Genomic DNA, 23,110 nt, shown 5'->3' with positions numbered 1-23,110 from the left:
CATAGTTGCATTCACTTTTCTTTCTCTCTTCTCGTTCGGCATTTCCAACATCTGTTCCATTTTGTAGCTGAAGACATGTCTGGTCACTGGGGGATTCTTGTTTCAGATCCATGGCTTCAGAATCAGTTCACACAAGTGGAGCTTCGCAGCTTAAAATCCCATGTAAGTTCATTTTGGTGATAATCTCATTGTGGGCTGTGCAGGAAAATGTTTGAATCTCAATTTTTTTCTTGGAAAGATTGGCTTTTTGATGTTGTTTTTGGAATTGGGCTTCTGGGTGATGCCGTGATCGTTGTTTATGGTTGGTGGGTGTAGTTCATGGGCATGAGGAGGGAGAGTGGGAGGCTTGTGATTGCGGATTTGGCTTCCAAGATGTCAAGGTTGAAGGTTGTGGGAGACAATCTGAGTGAGGAAGAGAGAGCTTCTTATGTGCAGGATTTGTATCAGAACACTGATGAGGAGGTTGATTTTGAATTGTTTCTTAAGGTTAGTCTTGTCATCTTGATTTGCTAACATCTGATCAAGTATCAACTTTTTGATGGTAGTGGATCTTTTTGCTTTTTCGGAAATTCTATATCTACACTATGCATCACTTTTTTTCCTTGTTTGTTTCTCCTTTTCTTTATCCCTCTCTTTTCTGATCATCTTATTGTTTTCTTTTACGATAATCATAAATCTATTCAATATTAATGTATATGTAAGAAAGAGGAAATTCGAATTTTGAAGTTGGTGTTGTTTTCCTTTGCTTTGGAGTCCAGATGATAATCCAAGATCAGCTGATTGATTTAGTAGGCTTTCTTTATTTTTCAAGTCCAAGAAAAAAGGAACAAATAAAAAATAAATAAGAGATGAATACATAGAAAAGTATACATGGTTTTGATTTTTCTAGTTTGAATCCTTGACTTAAAAGAGATTTCTAATTTTCTAGATATATTTTTCTGATTTCCTTATTTTGTTTTCCTCAGCTCAAAAACACATTTTCACCTTTAATTTTTCAGAACTTTGCGTTGAAGTTTTAAATTTTACTGGTTGAATATTATGTTGATGTGTAACTGTATCGATATTTTGAGGAATTTCATTGCCTTAGTAACCAAACAACATCGTAGTCAGGTCAAATTTTGATCTGAGAGATTAATTGTAATGGTGATACGATGATGACAGGTTTACTTGAAACTACAAACATTTGCTAGTTCCAGAAACGGAAGTAGTCCAAAGAACTCCTCAGCATTCCTCAAGGCAGCTACAACCACATTGCTTCACACAATAAGTGAATCTGAGAAAGCATCATATGTGGCACATATAAATCACTATCTTGCACAAGATGAGTTCCTCAAGAAATACCTTCCTATTGATCCTTCAACCAATGAGCTCTTTGAAATTGCAAAAGACGGTGTTCTTCTTTGGTAACGTACAATTTTCACTTAGTTTACTATTTTCAGTGTTCATGACAATTTTGTTTTAAAAACAATTTACATGTTGTTGCAGCAAGCTTATCAATGTGGCAGTTCCAGGGACCATTGATGAACGGGCAATCAATACAAAAAGATTGCTCAATCCATGGGAAAGGAATGAAAATCATACACTTTGCCTCAACTCTGCTAAAGCAATTGGATGTACAGTGGTCAACATTGGCACACAGGACTTCATTGAAGGAAGGGTATGTTTGTATGTCTTTTTGTTTTCACACATAAAAACGGCATTATTGTGGCTGTACAAACTGTTTGGAACTGTAAAATTTAAAATTTGATTTCATTTATAAATAAAATACTTGTTTTGGAAAACACAAATGATAATGAGTACAAAAATTATAATATAAAAATTGCACATAACTGTTGTGGCTTAATTCTATTGGCAAATGAAATTTATTTTCTTTCCTCCATATTAGTTATGTGAAACTTCATTTGGTATTTTCAGTTTTGTAGTTTACACTTTTGTACTATTTATCATGACTCTTTAGAAAATTATGAAATAAGAAATTTTTTACTTTGAAATCAAATCCTCTGCTCAGAAAGTTCCTTTTTTCATTACTTGCATGACTTTTTTTTTGTTGTAAATAAATTCAAATCCAATGGATTTGATTTCTAGATTGAAGTAATTCTTAATCAAGTTTCTCCTTTATTCTAATGATTCCAAACACAGCTAATGTATTTTAGTGATAGCTACACTTTTTTAGAGTCAAATGTCAAAGTCTTTCTATTCTTTTGAAAATGTTACATGCAAACTGGGATATTATGATGGTGATTTTCAAAAATATTTTGTCATATTAGATTCAATAAGTTTCTGCATTATTAGATTTAAGCTTATTTGATATACATCTGCTTTACTAGCATAATCAAAGTCAATGAGTTACTGTTAGATTCAAACCAGCTGTAGATTCATGTTCTCATACAAAAGGTTTTCCCGAATCAAAGAGCTTAAAAATTCTGTTAAGAGATCTATGTGCCTAACATATGTTGAACTGGTAGATAATGACCAATTGTGTTTGAGATGTTTGCCAACTAAAAATCATGACATGTGTGAAAAAAAAGTGGTCAAGATTTTTCAGTTTGATAAGTGAGTCGATCAAGATCTCTTGAGCATTAGTATGATGTTGATCATGTAGTGGATTGTACAGTGAATTGATATCTAATATTTTTTGTTCTCATTTCAGCGTCATCTGGTGCTTGGGTTGATTTCACAGATTATTAAGGTAAACAATCATTATTATCATATGGTTTAGATTAGTAAAACATTTGTCATATCCTACAAATATATATGGAATGATGTTATTTAATTTCTGGTTAGTGGAATTAATGAAGACTTCATACTGCATTTTAAATTTTGTGGGGCATGCTTTTGACCTTGCTAATGGTGGTGATAAATTAGATACAATTATTGGCGGACCTCAATCTAAAGAAAACTCCTCAGCTGCTTGAGTTGCTTGATGATAGTAAGGTAAATACTCTCTTTCCTCATCTTTCCATATTTAATTTTCATTATTTTATATATGTTTCCTTCATTTTTATGAAACAAATAGGATATGGAAGAGTTGATGAATCTACCACCAGAAAAAATCTTGTTAAGGTGGATGAATTTCCATTTGAAGAAAGCAGGGTACAAGAAGATTGTCACTAACTTCTCCTCTGATGTGAAGGTAACTGAGCTTGTCTTATTTTATTGAAAATTAAATGTACTGATATTCTCTCTTTTACTTTGGACAATTAGAACCATTGTTCATTCAGTACTATTTTCAATGTGAAAGTTGTGTCTTGCCACTCCATCTGGAATAATAATTTGATTATTTGATTGTCATGGAACTTTTAATGTTAGAGTAGTGAAGTGGTTTGATACCCTATTCATATGTTCATAGGATAAGACATGTAATTTACGTTATGGGTTACTATTGGTGAGTGGTGACAAAAAGTTGATTTATTGTACATCAATGAATGTGATTATGTCACTAGAGCTTTTAAAAAATAAACACTTATTTTGAGGATCTTTATTTTATGGTCTTTTACTTGTGTCCACATGAACATCATATAGTGGTTTGGTAAAGCCCTCCCTCCAAAGTGGTAACCCTGAGATAATCCATGACATTCAAGTAAAGTTTGCCTGGGTCCAGTTTCATTGTGACCAACTAACTATTATTCGGTGTGGGAACCGTTATTTAGTTATCTGATTTTTCTTTTTACATTTTCAAGTTGAAAGATAGGTAACTCTTTAAGTCATAGGGAGTACAGAAAATTCTATACTATAAGTTAAGTTAGTATAGGTATTAATTATAACTGAAGCTTCTCAATGCATTTCTTGTAAATAGCTGCTGATTGCATTTATATGGTTCTGACCCTGCAGGATGCGGAGGCTTATGCACACCTTTTAAATGTTCTTGCTCCTGAGTACACTAATCCCTCCACATTGGCAGTTAAAAATCCCTTTGAAAGAGCAAAGTTAGTTCTTGAACATGCTGATAAGATGGGTTGCAAGCGATACTTAACTGCGAGAGACATAGTGGAAGGATCTCCAAATCTTAATCTTGCCTTTGTTGCACATATTTTCCAGCATAGGTGGGAATAATCATCCTCTTCACAAATATTATATTATCAAACATTTAAAATGTTTTGGGGTTGTTGATGGATAAAGCTGTGAAAAATGGAACTTAACTATTGGTTTATTTTTTTTTAGTATTTATTTGTTATTGACATCTCCTAGGCACCCTAGCTAAATTGTGGAAGTAAAGATTTAGGAATGCAAAGAGAATAAATATAAGTCATATCATGTTAAAATGGTTGCATGTTTATGAATAGATTATTTTGGAGAAAGAATTGTTTTTTGTTTTCAGAAGTTTTTTAGAAAGCTTTTTTCCTCTCCAACTCCTATGCTAGCATGCATGGTATTCACTTTTTGGCGTTAAAGGAAAGCCACTGAGGGGAGAGAGAAAATTTTGAATTGAAGAGAAGTAGAGAACATAAGATTAGAGAGAAATTTGAAATTTTGTTTCTAAAAGTCAACTTTTCTCTCCTTTTCTTTTCATTTTCTCCTCAACCAAACAAAAGAAAGTGCATTGTTATATGTATTTTCTTTCTTCTCTATTTTCTTTCCTCTCGCCCAAACAAAAATGTCTTTACTCTTTAGTAAAGACTCCACAGCTCATAAGCTCGGCAACAAGGTGTACTAACTGTTTGTCATCACCGTTCATTTGGTTCTTTTATTTTTAGATCCACTTTTGAATATGAACAATCAATGTATGTATGTTATCCTTTGTCCACCTTATTGTTTGAAATGTGTGCTAGCTAACTCAATTCTCCTCTTGTAGGAATGGACTTTCAGCCCAGACAAAACAGATTTCTCTCCTAGAAGCTCTGCCAGATGACACCCAAGACTCTAGAGAGGAAAGGGCATTTCGGCTTTGGATTAATAGCCTTGGAAATTCAACATATATCAACAATGTCTTTGAGGATCTCAGAAATGGGTCGAATATCTCTTGCATTGTTACTGTTTCTCTTATTTATATCATGCTTGACTCGCTTTTAGAACACCTTTTGTATGATATTAAAACTGCTTGACAATTTTCTTTTAATTGCATTTGCTATGTTGAAATTATTCTGGCATTTAGAAGAGATAGTGACACACTTGTTGTTTTCAAGATAGTAAGTTTTTTGTCTTTTGATCTTTATTACTCATTGAGTTGAGATGATGTTGCTTCTTTACAGGTGGGTTCTTTTAGAGACTCTTGAGAAGGTGTCACCAGGGATTGTCAATTGGAAGATTGCTAGCAAGCCTCCAATTAAGATGCCATTTAAAAAAGTTGAGAACTGCAACCAAGTTGTGAAAATAGGGAAACAGCTTAAATTTTCCCTGGTAAATGTTGCTGGAAATGACATTGTGCAGGGAAATAAAAAATTAATACTAGGTAAGTTGACTTCAAAACTATATGATGTTACCTTGAAGTAAATCAAGTGATCTATTGAGCATACTTCCATTCAATTCGATGGTCTCATATAGTGTCTGAAAAAACTATTGATTTTATTTTTAGCTTATTTGTGGCAATTGATGCGATTCAACATCCTACAACTTCTAAAGAATTTGAGATTTCACTCACGTGGGAAGGAAATAACTGATGCTGATATTTTGGAATGGGCCAACAGCAAAGTTAGCTGCTCAGGAAGTCAAAGTCGTATGGATAGTTTTAAGGTATTCACTTAAGCATATGCTGCAAAGGACATTAGAGCATGTTTGTTTGTATTTTTAAAGAGTTCTCTCTTTTTAAAATTGAAAAATACACTTATTTTTTTTATTTTAAAAAGAGAACTCTTTTTTAAAATGCAAACAAACATGCTCTTAATCTTGTTTGTTAATTTAGATTTTTGGCCTTATTTTCTTCATTCATGTTATGGACTTTGATTGGTGAGTGCAGGACAATATTCATCAATACTAATTTAATCTCTTGGATTAATTTTGTCTTGCTTACTATTGAAATCACATCATAACCTTGCAATGAGTTTATAATAATTTTGTTTAATTAGTAGTATATTGCAAATCACATCATAACCTTGCAAGTCTTCTATGTATCTATGTAGTCTTTTTTAATATATTTGACCAGTAGCATGTGTTATTGGATTAACCGATTACATAATAAGTCAATAAATTATTACAATTTCAAATTTCAGGATAAAAGTTTATCCGATGGAATATTTTTCCTTGAGCTTCTAAGTTCAGTGCAGCCAAGAGCTGTAAATTGGGGTCTTATAACAAAAGGAGTAACTGGTATGCTTTCTTATTGTTTTTTTACTCTTTCAATATTGCTCTTATTTTCAAACATACCATGACTGAAACGATTATGTTGCTGTAGAATTTTGGATTCTTTTACAGGCATGAGTTCTTTTGTTTGCGCTGGATTCTTCTGTTTACATTCCTAACACATTTGTGTAAAAATAACTTGCTTCATGCAGACCAAGAGAAAACTATGAATGCCACTTACATTATCAGCATTGCAAGAAAGCTAGGATGTTCCATATTCCTGCTTCCTGAAGACATCACTGAGGTAGTTTGGAATCAATACTATCTCTTTGCTCCCATCCTCTCGCTTTTTAACCATATAATGTTGTGCTTTTCTTTGGTACAGACCAATCTTAGTTTTAGTAATGTCTGATCCATTTCTAATATGATGCATTATGCATTTGATCCATTTCTAAATGGTCAATTAACATTAATTTATTAATGTAATTTCCAACTGGGTTTTTTTATCTTTAAATTTGTGCTTCTCATTGCTGTGGCACAATTTCAGGTGAATCAAAAAATGATCCTTACACTGACAGCCAGTATAATGTCTTGGTGCCTAAAACATCCTCACGAAGAAAGGACAGTGGGAGCTTCAGATAATGAGAGTGGGAGTCAATTGGAGACTACATCAAATTCAACACTTGATGACTCTGCCTCTGATTCATCGGTAGATGAGAATGGGAACATGTAAATATGCTTGGAGTGAACCCTTTTTTTATATAATATAAATATTTGAACCCCTCATTGTAGTTGATCAAAAGATCAATCTATGGCACTAGGTAATTTAATGATTTCAAAGCAAATTTTGTTCAAGCAACTACTATGTAAATAGTGTTTTTTCCCCTGTTTGGGAATCGAGTTATGTGGAGTGCCTTTCCAGTTCCACTTATGAAAGAAACAAAATAATAACTACTACTGGCCATTCAATTTCCAATTCAGTATTTAGCATATTTCTGTCTTATTTTTTTCTATGTATTAAACATATTTCTAGTGAATATACACAATAAAAAAAATTCCCAGTGCAATATTAGTTTAGAACAGATCGACGACGTGTTTATTGAAAGAGTAAATCTCTCGTACACTTTATCTTTAAAAAGATATGTAATTTGAAAAACATAAAATGTAAAAATAACAAATTTTGGGTTTTGTTGGTACATTTGCTTTTAAGTTCGCAATTGGAATGCAGCCTCTGTATAAATGTAGAAACAAAACCCAATAAACACAATTTGACCAAGTTGGAGGTCAAAATCAAGTTGTTCCAGTATACCGATATCAGGGGCAAGAACAAGTTTTAAGGCAAGTAGATTTCCACTGGACTCCCAACCCGATAATAAATATATTATATATCCTCCTTAATTAATGATTATGATTCATCTAATATTTTAAAAATTAAAAGATATTTTATTTAAAAATAAATAAACCCCAATTTAAAAAGATAATATCTTCTATTAAGACATTCAATGAAGTAGCATAAGTCCTTTTGAAAAAAATTATTTAAGAATAAATAAAACTCTTTTATTCTAAGAACAAGTAAAAAAAAAAATTTGGTTAATAACTAACCAATTTTCTAATTATTATCTCTTTTCTTTTAATTTGAATATAATTAATAATATTAATTCGAACATAAAATAAATAATAATAAAAAATTTATTTTTTAAATAAACTACTAAATTTTAATCTATTATATATATATATAATATGAAATTAATGAGTAAATTCCTACTTTAATATATGAAATATGTAACTTGACTATAGTTAATTCTTTAAATTTTAGTCAGTATAACTAACAATTGTCAATCATATTAGTTTCTGCAGTTAAAAGATATTAAAATTGAGTAAAAGAAATATAATTTATCACCTTAAGTGACATGTGTCAGTGACACAACAATATTGTTTTGAAATCTTTCAAAAATAAATTAATTTCATCCTTAAATTTTAATCTAATTATATATATATATATATAATATGAAATTAATGAGTAAATTCCTACTTTAATATATGAAATATGTAACTTGACTATAGTTAATTCTTTAAATTTTAGTCAGTATAACTAACAATTGTCAATCATATTAGTTTCTGCAGTTAAAAGATATTAAAATTGAGTAAAAGAAATATAATTTATCACCTTAAGTGACATGTGTCAGTGACACAACAATATTGTTTTGAAATCTTTCAAAAATAAATTAATTTCATCCTTAAATTTTAATCTAATTATATATATATATATATAATATGAAATTAATGAGTAAATTCCTACTTTAATATATGAAATATGTAACTTGACTATAGTTAATTCTTTAAATTTTAGTCAGTATAACTAACAATTGTCAATCATATTAGTTTCTGCAGTTAAAAGATATTAAAATTGAGTAAAAGAAATATAATTTATCACCTTAAGTGACATGTGTCAGTGACACAACAATATTGTTTTGAAATCTTTCAAAAATAAATTAATTTCATCCTTAAATTTTAATATTTATGGGCAATAAAGTCTCTCTTTGTCTTTTACTTTTCCTTCTTCCATGATATCTTTTTCTTTTTTCCAATGACTGGTGCAATAGATTGTCAAATGTAAAAATAACAAAACTAACATTTTCATCAACATATTCAAGAAAAACTATCCTTTGTTAGTCTCAAAAAGGTCTTGAATTGTAAAAAATAATTGTAAGGGGTTACGAGGGTTTTACATGTGACAACTTTCATAAGAACACAATGTAAATGCACTCATTGTCGTCAATGTCCCACATATGAGACCTCTTCACTAAATTGATAACAAGTGGTTGTCCACCCACATATTTGAGGCTTGAATTTAGTTGTTCAAGTGAGAAAACTCAAAATAAAGGAGCTTTGCACTATGAATGTAACGCCCCGAATTTTGTAATATAATTGATTATTAATATAAGTGTTTGCGTTAACTTTTTTGTGTAGTGTATTTATATTTGTAGATGATTGGATGTTGGGATTGGATGAAATTTTGGCTAAGTGTTCTGATGTAGAGTGTTATCGCTGTAGTGAGAGGACCCTGGGAGAAAGGCGTGAAATTGTCGCCTTGTCGCTGTAGCGACAAAGTCACAGTGTGGACTGCATTTCTGGGTGCAGTCTTGCTGTAGCGAGATTCTGCAGAAAACAGAGTGCAGTTTTGTCTGAGTTTTTTTACTGTAGCGAGGAAGGCAGTTGCTGCAGCAAGGGGACCTCGCTGCACCGAGAATATCTTGTTGTAGCAAGAGTGTCATGACCAGAGAGGATTTAAATGGGGTTAAGGTTCGAGAAAGGTTATTTCTCACCTTCCCTTCGAAATTTCTTCGATTCTCTCGACCCAAAACCCTATCCCACCAATTAAATTGCCTCTAAAGCCGTTCGGGAGCTTGATTTAAGGTTGGATTCGTGTTGGGAACGCTTGGAGGTGAGTTTTAATGGTTAGGGTTTTTGTTTTTCATCCCCTTTCTCTGTTTCTCGGTTTCCTTGAATTCTCATGGAGTTCTTCCATGTGTTTAGGCCGAAATCCATGTGGAGAGCACTTCCGTGGTCGAATTCGAATGTGGGTCTTCAATCCAAGGTAAGGGAGGACTCTATCCTATCTCAATATGTGTGATTAGCCGTTTATTTCGTTGAATATTGTAATGTGGCTGAGTTAGAAGGTAGGAAATATGTGTTAATGGGAATGGTTGGAAAATATGATGTGGGCCATGTGCCGTGAGATGTGAATATTATGTACATGGATGAAAGAATGTGTGGTTTACCCGAAACTGATGAATGTGAATTATATAATAAATGTTGTGTAATAGAATGAGGGCATACATGTCGAGTATTATGAATGGGTATCGACACTTGTGCCATATATTTGAATGAATATTGTGAAAAAGTGTAAGCCCAGGACTGTGTAATATGAATGAATATAGACTTTGTGCCATGTATTGTAAAACGAATGTAGGCCTAGTCCTGTGTATTATGCATGACTATGGGCTTTGTGCCGTATACTGAGAACGAATATTGTAATGTATGTGAATGGGGCGTGATTAACGCTGATGTAACGTGCTATGAATAGTTCAGTGATACACTGGGGATGTGGAAGATAAGGACGTTAGAAATACCTTGGGGAAGAGAGAGTAGTGGTGATACCGATAGTAGGAGCGAGTACACCATGGGCCACACACTCTCTTCCTGACTAGACCTTTAACCACTACTTTTACTAAGCCACCCGTGACTGCCCACGTGGTATCCGTGAGGTGGAGTAATCGACGACCATTCATAGTGAAAATCTATGATCACAGTGCCACAGTGAGCGTGGCTGGCATGCAGTGAGTGCATGGGATTATTGTTCAATAATTACGTGTGTGTAAACTGTTTGGTGCCGTGAGTACATCAGAGTTGAATTAAAAGTGAATTGAGTGGTAATGTTGTCTGTGATTATATTGTGTGAAGTGTATTAGAAATAATGTAAATTATGTGCAAGGTGAGACTCTATGCTTGTTTGTATATTTGGTAGTGTAGAGTACTCACCCTTACATTCATTTTTCAGGTAATCTAGACGATCAGCATCAGACTCAGTGAAGGGTTAGATGGAATTGCTATAGGACTTAGGATATTATTTTGAAAATGTTGTATTGACATGGTCTTTTAGCAGTTAATTGATATAAACTTGTAACCCTTTCTACTATTTTGAAATATTTTGTGATGAGAATTTTATTTAAATGAAAAAGTTTATTCTCCCTATTTTGCGAAATCTATTGTTATTTTGAAAAGTAAAAATATAGATAGTTACAATGAACATCATTGTACAAGTAGTGTGAACGAAGGAAGATGTCATAGAAAAAAGATAAATATAAATGAAGAAAAACTTAATTGTTCAAAAATGTTAAAATTTAAAGATAAAAATAATATATTTCTAAAAGATTCTAAAATGACATTATTTTATTTCCCTGTCATTTAACATAACAAATTATAACTTTATTATTCAATTTTTACATCTCGTAACAATAAGGACTAAAATAATTGACGATTATTAATTTTAAGAATTAAAATTAAAATTTAAAATATAAAAAATTAAGTTGACTAATACTACATATTTCAAGAACTAAAGTTTTACTTTAAAATTAACAATAATAATTATTCTACATGTGAAAGAAAATAAAATGCTCTCTTAATTTACAAGACACTATAAAAATAACCATTATAATAATATAAAATTATAATTTGGACACAACTTTCTACTAAAAATGAAGATTTTTAAATCTTCTATAACTTTAATGTCTATTTATATCTATTTAGTTTAAAATGTGTTAATGTTTATTTAATACGACTTATTAATTTAATTGAAGAAATTAATAAGTCAAATTAAGTCCTTAAAACTTAATAAGAGAAATGACCATTTCTATTTCATTTTGTAAGTTTTTAATTATTTCTAAACAATTAGTCAATATGTTTATTTTGTGTGTACCGAAATTGTTTCTCAATATTTAAAGACTAGTATCTTTTTAAGGATATAAATCACAAAAGTAAACTTCACCTCTCCCAATAAAACCTTTTTCTTTTTTGTCATAAACATGGTTAAAAAACATATTAGTTTGCATGCCTAAAAGACCCAATTATTGTTTCCCGTATAAGTATATTATTTGCAACGAATATAGAATATTCAATGAGAACTAATGTTTCCCAGTAACAGTAAGTCATTTGAGCTGATAACCACAAGAGACAGCTACATCAAATAATTGACCTTGAAGGCCAAAGCATGAATTGCCAACGTAAATCTTAGAGAAAAAAAAGTATAAGAAAGCACTGAAAAAAAAAAAAAGAATAACATGATTCTGAAATATCGGTACAAAGACACAAGCCTTAGTGAGAATGTTAATACCTATACACAAAAATTACATTACCTTATGTTGCTTAAGCATCTTACACAAAACAGTCCCATCACAAACCATTCTGTTCATTTTTAACACCAAGAATCCATTGTGCAAGATGAGCCAGATATGGCTCTGTCTGGGAGCTACTACTCAACATTGATCCAAGACTCTGAAGCTCAGCATTAAATTCTTTCTCAAATTTGCTGAAATTGATTATTTTGGTCAGATTGCTAACATCAGTATAAAATACAATAAATAGTAAGTTTGGCAAATGTATTGTATTTGGACTTACAGAACAGAATCGGTGACTGCCACATTTCTGGTAGTTGCCTTCAGTACCTGTCCTGATTTCCGTTGTTTGGCTTTATTCAAGCCAATTGAACCATCAATAGGTTCCGCTGGACTATGTAATACGATAGAAGATGATATAAGCCACTGAGTTGCTGCTGCATATTGAAGGCACATGGATTTAAGCCTCTCCACCTTCTGCAATTGAGAACTCAATAAACATCACTCATGAGAAATCATAAACCTTTCCGATTATCATATAATATTTCAACCTGGATTTCCTTTGACCATAAAATGAAGAGTCGCCTCAAATAAAATAATCAAGAAAACATGTCACTGATTGAATTTATCAAACTTAAGTCCAGTTACATATGTAAAAATAGTAAATTTATTATATATTGGTGTGTATTATACATGTATCACCAAGTAAATAGCAAACCAAAAGGTTCATCTTGAATACACATCCACTGATTCACTATCTAGTTCCCAGATATACTTGGAAGTACATGGAGCTCTAGATATAGCTTGTGTACACAATCAATATGGATCGACTTGAAGCCTAAGCATTTTGGTAAACACTTTCCTAGAATTTCAAAGTTGTAGCTTAGTTAGATTACTAAGCTATTAAGACAAACCTCTTTCATTTCTATTTTTTTTTTTTAAATTAGAACTGAAATTGTATCTCAAATTCCTGGTTCTTGTATGACATGTTTAATTCAAGAATCATTAGAATAAGGTTTCATAGTTCGATCCATTCAATAACTTGTGTTCAGTCACCAATTTTTTAATCAAACCAGTTAGTTCATTCATTGAACTAGATGACATCATATTGATATCTTTCTCCAGCAAACAACAAAAGCCTTATCCCACTAGGTGAGGTCAGTTACGTTGAACCACTAGGTGATATTTTTTTCCAACCCAGACAAAAATTTTATATGTCTCTCCAACCTATGTTCTAACCAAGGATACTATTAATTTTTATAAATACATTTTTATTGTATTAACAATTTCAAGCTCGAGAAACGAATGTCTTACGATATAGGGGAGTTTGGCATATGCATAAGTGGGTTTCATCTCTTATGTTGAAGTGTAATGAAATGCATTGATGCGTGAATGAAACCTAGAGCACTAGCCCTTATTTATAATAATCATAATCCTAAATAATTTGGGGAAAAAGTCATGAGATAAGGAAATATGATAACCAATCCTAAGACATTAAGCGAAATAGGGAAACTAATTCTAAAGGGTAATCTGAGATACTCTAGATATGATATTTTCATATGTTCTAACATATATGTTTTTCCTTTATGCATGTCATTTTCAGTGTTTACTATGTGACCAGATCCAGTTTCTATCAAGATACCTTATGTTAAGAAGATATTTCTTTCACTCCTAAATCTTATTGTAGAAAGTGATACTTTAGTACCTTATGGGAATCAATAATAACAGTCATGAACACATGTAATATAAGACACAAGTGTCTTGCCGACAGTTATGGATAGAAGTTAGAAGCAGTAATGTATTATTAGAATACATGATAGAAAATAACTTATCCTGCATTAGCAGTTCTGTATAAGAATTAGAAACTGCCTTGATGACAGTTATTCATAGAAATAACTGATGGCAGTTATTTATTATGGTATATTTGATAGTAGGGTGTGTAATTAGGCAGAATTTGTTGAGATGCTTGCTACAGTACTCCTAAACTTGAGGAGACATTGAATATTCTCTCTAAATTATACCAAGATATTAAAGGATATTTACGTTTTTTTTTTCTTTTCAAATAAACCACTAACCTTACTCTCTATTGATATAAAATTAATGGCATACTTGTTCCACGTGTAAGAAAGCATAGAATACTCTCTTATTTTACAGAGCACCGTAGAATTTAACATTTGTTGATTGCAGTTTGTGGACAGAGAATACTCTCTGTAGGAGACTTTTAAATGTATTGCTGTATTGTATGTGATTTCTGTGTACAGCATTAAATTTTATTGGTTTATCAATTGGTGTTCTATCAGTGCCCAAAATAATTGCATAACCATCAGAGTGAAAACAGAAAATTTTATGAAAACGGTGAAACAAAGCAATGAGAAGCTAACCTTCAGTATCTCAGGTAACTGAAGTAAACATTCTCTCAAACATTTATCAAGAAAAAAATCATGATGTTGTATAACCTGTTTCAGACAGAAAATGTCAAACTTTAGTATCAAGCATCCACCACCCCACCCTCCTGGAAAAGAAAAAATATTACCCTGATACAAAACAGACAAAGACATACACTTATGTAGGCAACATAGGGTATGCATCAGTTTTGAAAATGCAAGACCACAATAACTTACCTCATCTATGCTATTTGCTGACTGAAGTCTGTTATACATCAGATGCCAATTGTGTTCAATAACCTAAAAAGAAGGTAAATAGTCATAAACCAAGGACACACCTAACTGCTCAGTTCAGGAATCAAATTTATGAAAAGAAACAAATGTGAAACACTTGTAATCAAACACTATAAACTTCAAAAACCATGATTAAAATTGTCCTTTTGCAATTTAAAATTGTCAAATAAAAAATTTCAAAACATACAAAATATGGATTCAATAATTTCAATTTAAAAGTAGGCAGACTTATATAAAATAGAATAGAAGAAAGCTAGTTCCTGTCAAATTGAAAGGTCCTCAAAAGGGTACCATAAAAGTCAAAAGGAAAATAAAACTTGCCTCAAATGTCAGATAGTGCAGAAGGCTATTGATATATTTTAGCATACTACGGCAAAGAAGAGATGATCTGGAGATAGCAGTTCCTCGTGTATTAAGAGCACGAACTCCCTGCAATATGGAACCAAAATGGAGTGAAAGGAGTAGAACACAACAGAAAGAAAAGTAGAGGAACTCAGCCATACTTGATGTATTTGCCATGCTCCACATAGCTGACGGTCAACATGTTTACAGTGGAAAAGAAATTGAAAAATTAACTGGTACTTTGTAAGGGCTTTCCGTGATAGTACTATAGACAGTGGCCAGTGCACCTGAAACAAAAAGAGAACCATTTAAATGATGCAACAATTAACACAAGGCAGACTCTCTAAGAAACTTTATAAAGGAGAAAAGACCTTATAACTTAGTGAAAATGTTTCAAGGCTGGTGATGCTAACAGGCTCCTCCAGATTGTTGTTAGCAGAATTTCTCTGACTAACGTCAAGATTATTAAATGTGCCCAACCTTTTAAGCAGAGAAGATCTTTCCTGAAAGCAAAAACGTCTGTATCATGTGAGAATACTGAAATTTATGGCCCCAATAGAGTTTCTTACAAACTGAATTAGATACTTGCCACAACACAGGTTAAGCCTTCATGAAAAGGATCTGCTGCAGCTGCTGTAGTACGCAATGCAAGGTCTAGAAGAGACTAGACAGACGAAAGAGGGGGCAGGAATAGAAAGGATAAGTACATGATAAGAATCTAGGTCCCTCTCAAAATTAAAAATAGGCAGATGCTAGGGGGAAAAATTAAATGGGAAACTCAAGGATATTTCACTACTATACCTGCAGCTTCTCAACAGAGACTTCATCAGGCTTTTTGGTCAGCTCATCTCGAGCAATATCCATAAAATGCACCAAGAAATCACCCTGTGTGATCGTGAATATTATAACACTATAAGCAAAGAAAAAGGGTATATCGGAAGTACACATTATCATTGCAAATTGATTTCTGTGAGGAAGAAGAAAATCACTCTTTGATATGCATCTATAGTCTATACAATCAAATGACCTATACATGTCAAATAGTCAAACCAGCTGAACATTTTCTTGTGGGCTCCCTTTCATGTGATCAATGGCTACGAAAGTCAGTATTCCATCAATTTGTATCATGAGTTTTCTTTGGTCAGTTCAATAAGTTTTTTCTTTAATGAATTAATTAAGCTTCTAACATGAGCAAAAATCACAAACATAACAGAAGCAAATGATTATTACGTTATGAATTTATGATCAAGAGCAATTCTTGCCGGAACAGTGTCTATGGTCAAGACTCACGAGTGCTTACAGTAATCATCATATCATCACTATCATTATCATAAGGCCATCTTTACTTTATCTACGAATATGAGAGTCAATTGGATAATCTTAGGATCTGTCCATGGCAATAAAACAGAATACTTGATTCTTGATTATCCCAGCTTAGTTTGTTCTTCCTTTTCCATCTTAATTCTCTCCTTTTTTTTTTTTCTAGTCAACAAAAATTCTTATATCATAGCAGCGTCCCCATCAAAAGTTTAAATCCATCTTATTACATAATTTCATGATCAGAATAGCAGACTTAATTTGTTCAGAATACTCAAGCACAGGCAACAGACATTACATTTGCATTTCGAACTGTGTTAGTCATTTTATTTCCTTCAAACCATCGTATGCATTCAAATTACAAATAGGATAATCTCATCTAACATCTCTAAACTTGCCATACGGATTACGGAGGAAGAAAGAGTGAATACTCCAGTAGCACTTCAGTGGCATTTGCTTTTCCTTTTTTTTTTTTCATTTTGAATAAATTTTTTAATTAATAATTACAAAAAAAATGCCACCTAGTTCCTTGTTTTCACTTTGTTGCATTGCATGTTTTCAAGAATTTGCAAAGAAAAAGTAAAATGTGTCATTTTTGTAACTAATAGTGGAAACATATCAATTGAAAATAAAACTAAAAACACAATTAAATTTTGGTCTCTGTCCAGTTTTAGTTTTGCCATCATTGCTAGTCAGTGACTCCAAAATTGAACAGTGTAAGATGATCATGATCGTACCTGATCAAGAAGAAGGTAGTGTTTTATAGAACGCAGCCTTCCTGTTAGATCATACTAAACAAACATAATTCACCATTAGAAGTTGGATTGTTGACGATAACCATTGCAGAAGCATTAGAATGTAAGCCAAGATTCTTATCACCTGATTTACAACCCACCTTTTCCTTAATGAGGTTCAAAAGTTCACCACTTGCAAAGTTATAAGCAGCCTTAATACATTCAAGATACTGATGATTTGAGCCAAAGCTCATTAGTTTTGAATTTTCTAATGGAGGGACCTAAAGTAACAAGTAATTACATTCAGTGAAGCAACCACATTTAAAACAATAGAATATTTTATAAGCAACCTCCAATGTGAAGGGTTAAGGATAAGATTTATTCTAGAGGCAGTGACAAACCTGAACATTGTGCCCACATTCTCTCATAACATTTAGATATTTTCCTGTTGTCAAAATTGTCCCTGCAATATTTGCAAGGAAACTAGGAATTCCATCTTTGAGACTATAACGTTGTCGCCAATACTTAGCATCATAATCTTGAGTAAGACTCTCCTATAGAGAATTCAAAACTAAGATCGTATGAAAACACATTTTGATATTAATTTTGGACTGTTATAAGTGATAAAATATTTTGATCTACCTTTTGAAGAGTTTTGTCCTCTGCAATGAAAAATTCACCATAAGGATCATCTATTACGCCTTCATAAACCCATCTTCAGTATTCAATTCCCAAATGGACAAGAAAGTGAAATGCTAAACAGGTCAACTAAAGCTTAATAATGAGCCAACACAAGACAATGATAAATTCTTGGTAAAAGAGCTAATATTTTTTAAATTGCTTCAAAGGCCATGTTTAAAACACACTTGCCAACTGATGTTCATTTATCTAGAAAAGTCTACATCATATTCATAACATAATTAGTATAATTGAATGATAGAAGAAAATGCCATTGCAAAAATGCAAAAGTGGAGATTTTATAGTGGGAGAATGGGATTAGAGTGATGGAAACAATGTTCAAAGACCTCCTATTTGGAATGTTTATTTCAGAAGAAAACATGCATAATGAATAGCAGTTATGCTTTGTAGTATTTAATTTAGGATTAGGGTGTAAGTGGGCAGTTATGGTGTTGAATCTGTAAGTTTCAGAACAGATAAATATTCACAATAGAAGATGTGAGTCTCTGGGACAGTAGATTCATTGCTGTAGCATGCAGTCTGTGTTTCAATAATTATTTCCAACTAAATTCTGTGTGATTTTCTGGTGTTTTTTGGGTGCGTCAGATATCAGAATTAACCAAGCTATCTCTATGATTAGTCAAAACAAACAATAGATCATAAAGCGCTTGAAAAAGGAAACTTGGATATTATGTCCCCATAGTCATTTATTGATGATCTGAACCCAACAGGCAATGAAAAGGGTTTTAAATATTAACAGTGAGCTTCATGCAACAACCAAACAGCACAATAAATAAACATTAATTTAACTACCTATGTGGCTTTTCTACAAACTAATGATCAGATCACGGTACTTGGATTAACTATTCATTTTTTTCCCCACAAGGGACCATAAAGAAGTTGTGAGAGGATGGGGAAAAGATTGGATAAGTGAACATGGTTAAGGCTTTGATGAGGATTAGGAGAATGTCTAGATGGAGGGAATGGGAGGAGAAAGGAAGCTTCATTTCATTTGAGGGTTTTGAGAAATGAGGGAAAGAAAATGAAGGCCTTTCAAGCGATCCTCTAATGCCCTTGCCATTTTGATGTTCTTTCTAATTATGAGATATTTTCAACATCTAAACAAAAGGAAGGAGAATAATTACTTAAACCCCTCATTCTCTCATCATTTTCTCCTTTAATTTCTTTTGTTCTTTTTTCCTAAAATCCAAATATACCAAAAACTCAAAGGATATGGAACTGGAATCAAGTGCTTCCATGGAAGCTGGGTGCCTGACTAATTTGATCAAGAAAAGGAAAAAATATAAACAAGTTCACAATTCATTTGAGAAAATGGATAAAAGTATAATTATAAATTCATAATTAGAATTGAAAATTTTGTAATTAAAGAGAACATCCTATGCATTTGCTTGTCAAGGATGAAGAGCATTTTGGAAGGAGAAAAGAACCTTTCTAATATGCTCATGTAAGCACTACTTGCACATTGTGTCATTTTCTCCAGCAACAACCTGACAGCATTATCTCCAGCCATAGCCTTTGCCTAGATACAACAGGAGATATATAGGAGATAATTAAATGCTCAAGAAACTGATTTATGAAACTTTGAAGAATTATTTTAACATATACAGAAAATGGTAGCAATGGTAATTTCATTACCTGGCTCTGCAGTAAGTTAAGAACAGCAGAACCAGAAAAATTGTTGACTGAAGCCTTCTGTATGACAGTGGATAATGCTTGCATTGACCTCATCATGGGCTGAAACACATCATTGAAAGAAGCATCAGAAAGAATTTATCAAATATTTACATTTAACAAAAGAGTTAAGACAAATCCACACCTGACAGTAGAACCACAATCCTTGAAGAGAAAGTCTCCCAAGCCGAAATTGGTGTTCAAGCTGTGCCACCATGGCTTGGTAATCCTAGTAAAGATAATCCCATGATGATAAGAGTAGGTTCTAATTCAAACTTTATATTTTAATCAAAGTGATATGACATGGATCTATGCAGAACAGAAACTGCAGGGAACATGAATTGTTACTTCATTTCACTAATTATTGTCTAGTACAATCAATTTAGTTTGCTCACTCTAGTCATCTGCAAGTCAGATCATTGCAAAGCTATTGCATAAAATTCCAACTAAAGAAGAACAAAAATGTACAGAGTGTGATGACTCAAACTTAAGGTGCCTTGTACCTTGGAAGTCACAGATTCAAATCCAGGAAGCAGCCTCTCTGCTTGCCAGGATAAGAATCTGTATGCATCTACCTTCCATAGTCCCCATATGAAAAATATTCAGATCTAATAACATATTAAAATCACTGAAATAGACTGAACAACACAAGAAGTGTGTAAAACATATGTACATACATACATAGGAATAAACAAACATTTCATGCAGAATGTAATAGACCAACTGACTCACTGTTGAGGAAAACCTACGAGAAGAAGTGCTCTCAGTGCAGCAGAAAAGGCATGATTAACCAGACCATTCTGGAACTGAGACCTTGACTCCACAAACTGGTTGATCAACAGAAAGCTCTTACAAAGAGGGAATATCCGTTTTGACAACTCCTGCAACATATTAATTGACTCGGCCAATTACATAGACTAGCATTGCATTATATGCCATTATATTGTCCACAATCTGAAAGTATGCTGTTATAGAATAAGTCAATCATACATTCTCCATCAACTTACTGCTTTGTGTCTTTGTTGCCATTAAACAATGGCCTATATAAAACATTATTGCATAAAAAAAATTGAACTTGCTAAGGTTCAATTTTCAGTAAAAAAAGCATTGCATTATTTGAATTGTAAGATAAATGACAAATTTCAGTGAAAAAGCATTGCATTATTTGAAACACAAGATAGATGACAGATTTCAGTGAAAATGCATTGGATTATTTGAATTACAAGATAGATGACAGATTTCAGTGAGAATGCATTGCATTATTTGAATCTAAGATAGACGCTTCATGCTCCATAATAACTTTTATGAATATTGACAGAAAAACCTAGAGAGGAGAAATAAATCTTTCACCTTGATGTGGAGAGTTAGATTATGATACTGCATATATTGTCATATCACACCCAAGAAAATTTGTGTTAAAAGCATTTCTATTTCTGACTTCGGTTGGTTTGCAGATTGCCAACTTAATATTCTATCATAAATATCACCATAAAGCAAAATGTGGAGGTTTAACACCTCTAATGTAATAATTGCAGCTCAGAATACTGTAACAAAGTAACAAACATTATAAATCACACCTGCAGGGCCAAATCCATAGATGGGTCAACCAGGAAAGTAATATCATCATTCTTTCCACGAACTTTTTTGATGATGTAACGTCCTTCAATGCCAACCATGGCTGAGATCACATCGTCAATAACAATAAGCTCCTACATTTCAGGAGAACAAATTAATAGATGAACCTTTAAAGCTTATGTAGTAGATATCAACAGTACTTAAAAGCAAAAACTTCCACAAAGGGGAATATGTATACAATAATTCACATATAATACACACACACACACAAAAAAAAAAAAAAGCAAGACGCATGGCATGTCAAGTTTGGCTTACTTAACTTGTACAGACAAACAGCTTTTCAGTTTTTCAGTCGAAACTTCACTCAACGGTACATTTTGATTAGAAGCTTTTACAAACACAAAATAAACGAATCCAAAACACGCATTACATAACGAACAAGTGCACATGAAGTCCTTTGACAATTCATTCTCAATAGCTTATCTAGCAGTCTTAGATACCAACACGAAAAAAAAAAGAACAATTGAATAAATTCCATCCCTTAGCACAACAAATAACACATTTTCTGAATTCCCAGCACTACAGATACATTTCTTTAAAAACAAATAAGTACGCATACATTTCCAGTAGAAGTTAGTTTTCTTCTTATAATTATTTCCCTCCCATAAATCTTAGGTCAAAATTGTTCCCAGCAAAAGGCAATTACCCTACTCAACAACCAGAAACACCCAACCAAACGAACTCACGCAACTAGCACATTCCGAGGAACAAAACCTAATGCCATAATTCAAAGCAACGAAGCACAGAAAATGAGAACAAATTAAAAGGTTTTATTAGTGGATCGAACAATGCTTCCTTCTTAAACAGTCAATTGGAGTCGCTTAGTAACGAATATCAAAACAAATAAGAGAATTAGAGCAATTAAACAGCGCATAGAGAGGGAGAGAGAGACTTGAACTGCGGGAGCGTAACAACCAATTGGTTTATCAAAACCCGCGTTGGTTTGGTTCATCTTGAAAACTGAGCGCAGATCGAGAAAGAAAAGGTGTGAAGAAGAGAGTAAAGAGTGTGAAATGTTTAAAAGGAAGGGAGAAGAACAGAGGATCTTTCAAAATGGGGAAAGAGGCTATTGAATGGCTTTTTATATTTACGGGCTTCTTTCTTCCCTCCTGTATTTTTGAATTCAGAAATTGTATTTTTTGCATTTAAATTTTGTCAAAAAGTTATACAATAAAAGAGAGATAAAATAATTAAAGATATAAATGAAAAGAAAATATTGTTGTAAGTAATATTGTATGAATAATATATAATTATTTTGAATTTTGCATGCAAAGGTTTCTTTTCTCGAATTTGATTATAAGTACTTGCTTAAAAAAAATTATATTTTAAATAATCACTTATTTTTAAAATGTTGTGTGCATTTGTTTTTCTTTATTTTGATATTTATCTTTTTTATTTTAAAAAATAAATGATTGTATATTTTTATTTTATTTCTTAAAATAAGTTCTTTCAAACAAAGTTGATAAATACACTGATAAGACGAGAATATGAACTCTGTTATTTTCTATATTCAATCCAAAAACAGTTGCACTATTTATATACTCTTATGCATCAGTGCACATAGCCATCAAACCAACTGATACAATACAACTAACAGCTATATTATGACTGTTTAACCATTATTCTTATCGTATAGTCTCTATAAACGATCTTTTACTTATTCTTAAGACCATATTTATATGTTTAGAATAATTTTTACCGCTTCAACAAATAGTGTCGATTTTCTTAAGGGTGATACTTATTTAAAAAAAAATAGATATATTAAAGTATGTTTTAAAAACAGTTTTTAATTTTTAAAAATAAAATATAATACAAAATTATATTACATTTTATTTTTAAAAACAGAAAATTATTTTTAAAATAAAAAGCAAACATATTCTAAATTTATGTACCGTAGAAAAATACACATTGTCCCTACGCTAAG

The 23,110-nt window shown here is 32.2% G+C and overlaps 2 protein-coding genes across 3 annotated transcripts; one reads left to right on the top strand and one right to left on the bottom strand.

Moving 5' to 3' along the window:
- The first annotated feature begins 75 nt into the window (after positions 1–75).
- On the top strand, positions 76–7,070 carry LOC113850231 (fimbrin-2). The gene is made up of 14 exons (XM_027480676.1): positions 76–162; positions 316–486; positions 1,162–1,403; positions 1,486–1,657; positions 2,651–2,689; positions 2,866–2,934; positions 3,017–3,133; positions 3,832–4,043; positions 4,793–4,948; positions 5,190–5,389; positions 5,513–5,670; positions 6,147–6,243; positions 6,429–6,520; positions 6,764–7,070. The coding sequence occupies exons 1-14, from the start codon at positions 76–78 to the stop codon at positions 6,947–6,949; spliced, it is 1,998 nt and encodes a 665-aa protein (XP_027336477.1). The 3' UTR covers positions 6,950–7,070.
- Positions 7,071–12,022: 4,952 nt separating this feature from the next.
- LOC113849915 (gamma-tubulin complex component 2) lies at positions 12,023–22,238 on the bottom strand. Of its 2 annotated transcripts, XM_027480165.1 has the most exons (19): positions 22,079–22,238; positions 21,129–21,260; positions 20,301–20,432; positions 19,697–19,780; positions 19,516–19,614; positions 19,308–19,399; positions 17,824–17,896; positions 17,583–17,735; positions 17,343–17,462; positions 17,185–17,238; positions 15,932–16,015; positions 15,720–15,794; positions 15,502–15,633; positions 15,292–15,417; positions 15,110–15,217; positions 14,732–14,794; positions 14,492–14,566; positions 12,394–12,587; positions 12,023–12,304 (listed from the first exon to the last, which is right to left on the bottom strand). In XM_027480165.1, exons 1-19 carry the CDS (start codon positions 22,136–22,138, stop codon positions 12,169–12,171), a joined length of 1,992 nt encoding a protein of 663 aa, XP_027335966.1. In that variant the 5' UTR covers positions 22,139–22,238; the 3' UTR covers positions 12,023–12,168. The 2 variants fall into 2 exon arrangements, with proteins under 2 accessions (XP_027335966.1, XP_027335967.1); XM_027480166.1 differs by lacking the exons at positions 12,023–12,304; positions 12,394–12,587 and having other exon boundaries at positions 14,506–14,622.
- Between the last annotated feature and the right edge of the window lie 872 nt (positions 22,239–23,110).

This window comes from Abrus precatorius, unplaced genomic scaffold (assembly GCF_003935025.1).
Source record: "Abrus precatorius isolate BTA unplaced genomic scaffold, Abrus_2018 Scaffold9, whole genome shotgun sequence".
Classification (NCBI taxonomy): domain Eukaryota; kingdom Viridiplantae; phylum Streptophyta; class Magnoliopsida; order Fabales; family Fabaceae; genus Abrus; species Abrus precatorius.
Note: the sequence above shows the minus strand (reverse complement) of the source record. Positions and strands in the feature narration are given on the sequence as shown.

Coding starts and splice junctions, on each gene's coding strand:
- LOC113850231 (XM_027480676.1), top strand. CDS start 76: ATGTCTGGTCACTGGGGGATTCTTGTTTCAGATCCATGGCTTCAGAAT. Junction 3,134..3,831: donor ACTTCTCCTCTGATGTGAAG/GTAACTGAGCTT, acceptor CTGACCCTGCAG/GATGCGGAGGCTTATGCACA. Junction 5,671..6,146: donor GTCGTATGGATAGTTTTAAG/GTATTCACTTAA, acceptor TTCAAATTTCAG/GATAAAAGTTTATCCGATGG.
- LOC113849915 (XM_027480165.1), bottom strand. CDS start 22,138: ATGAACCAAACCAACGCGGGTTTTGATAAACCAATTGGTTGTTACGCT. Junction 21,261..22,078: donor GTTACGCTCCCGCAGTTCAA/GTCTCTCTCTCC, acceptor CCTGAAATGTAG/GAGCTTATTGTTATTGACGA. Junction 19,400..19,515: donor TTAACTTACTGCAGAGCCAG/GTAATGAAATTA, acceptor TGTTGTATCTAG/GCAAAGGCTATGGCTGGAGA.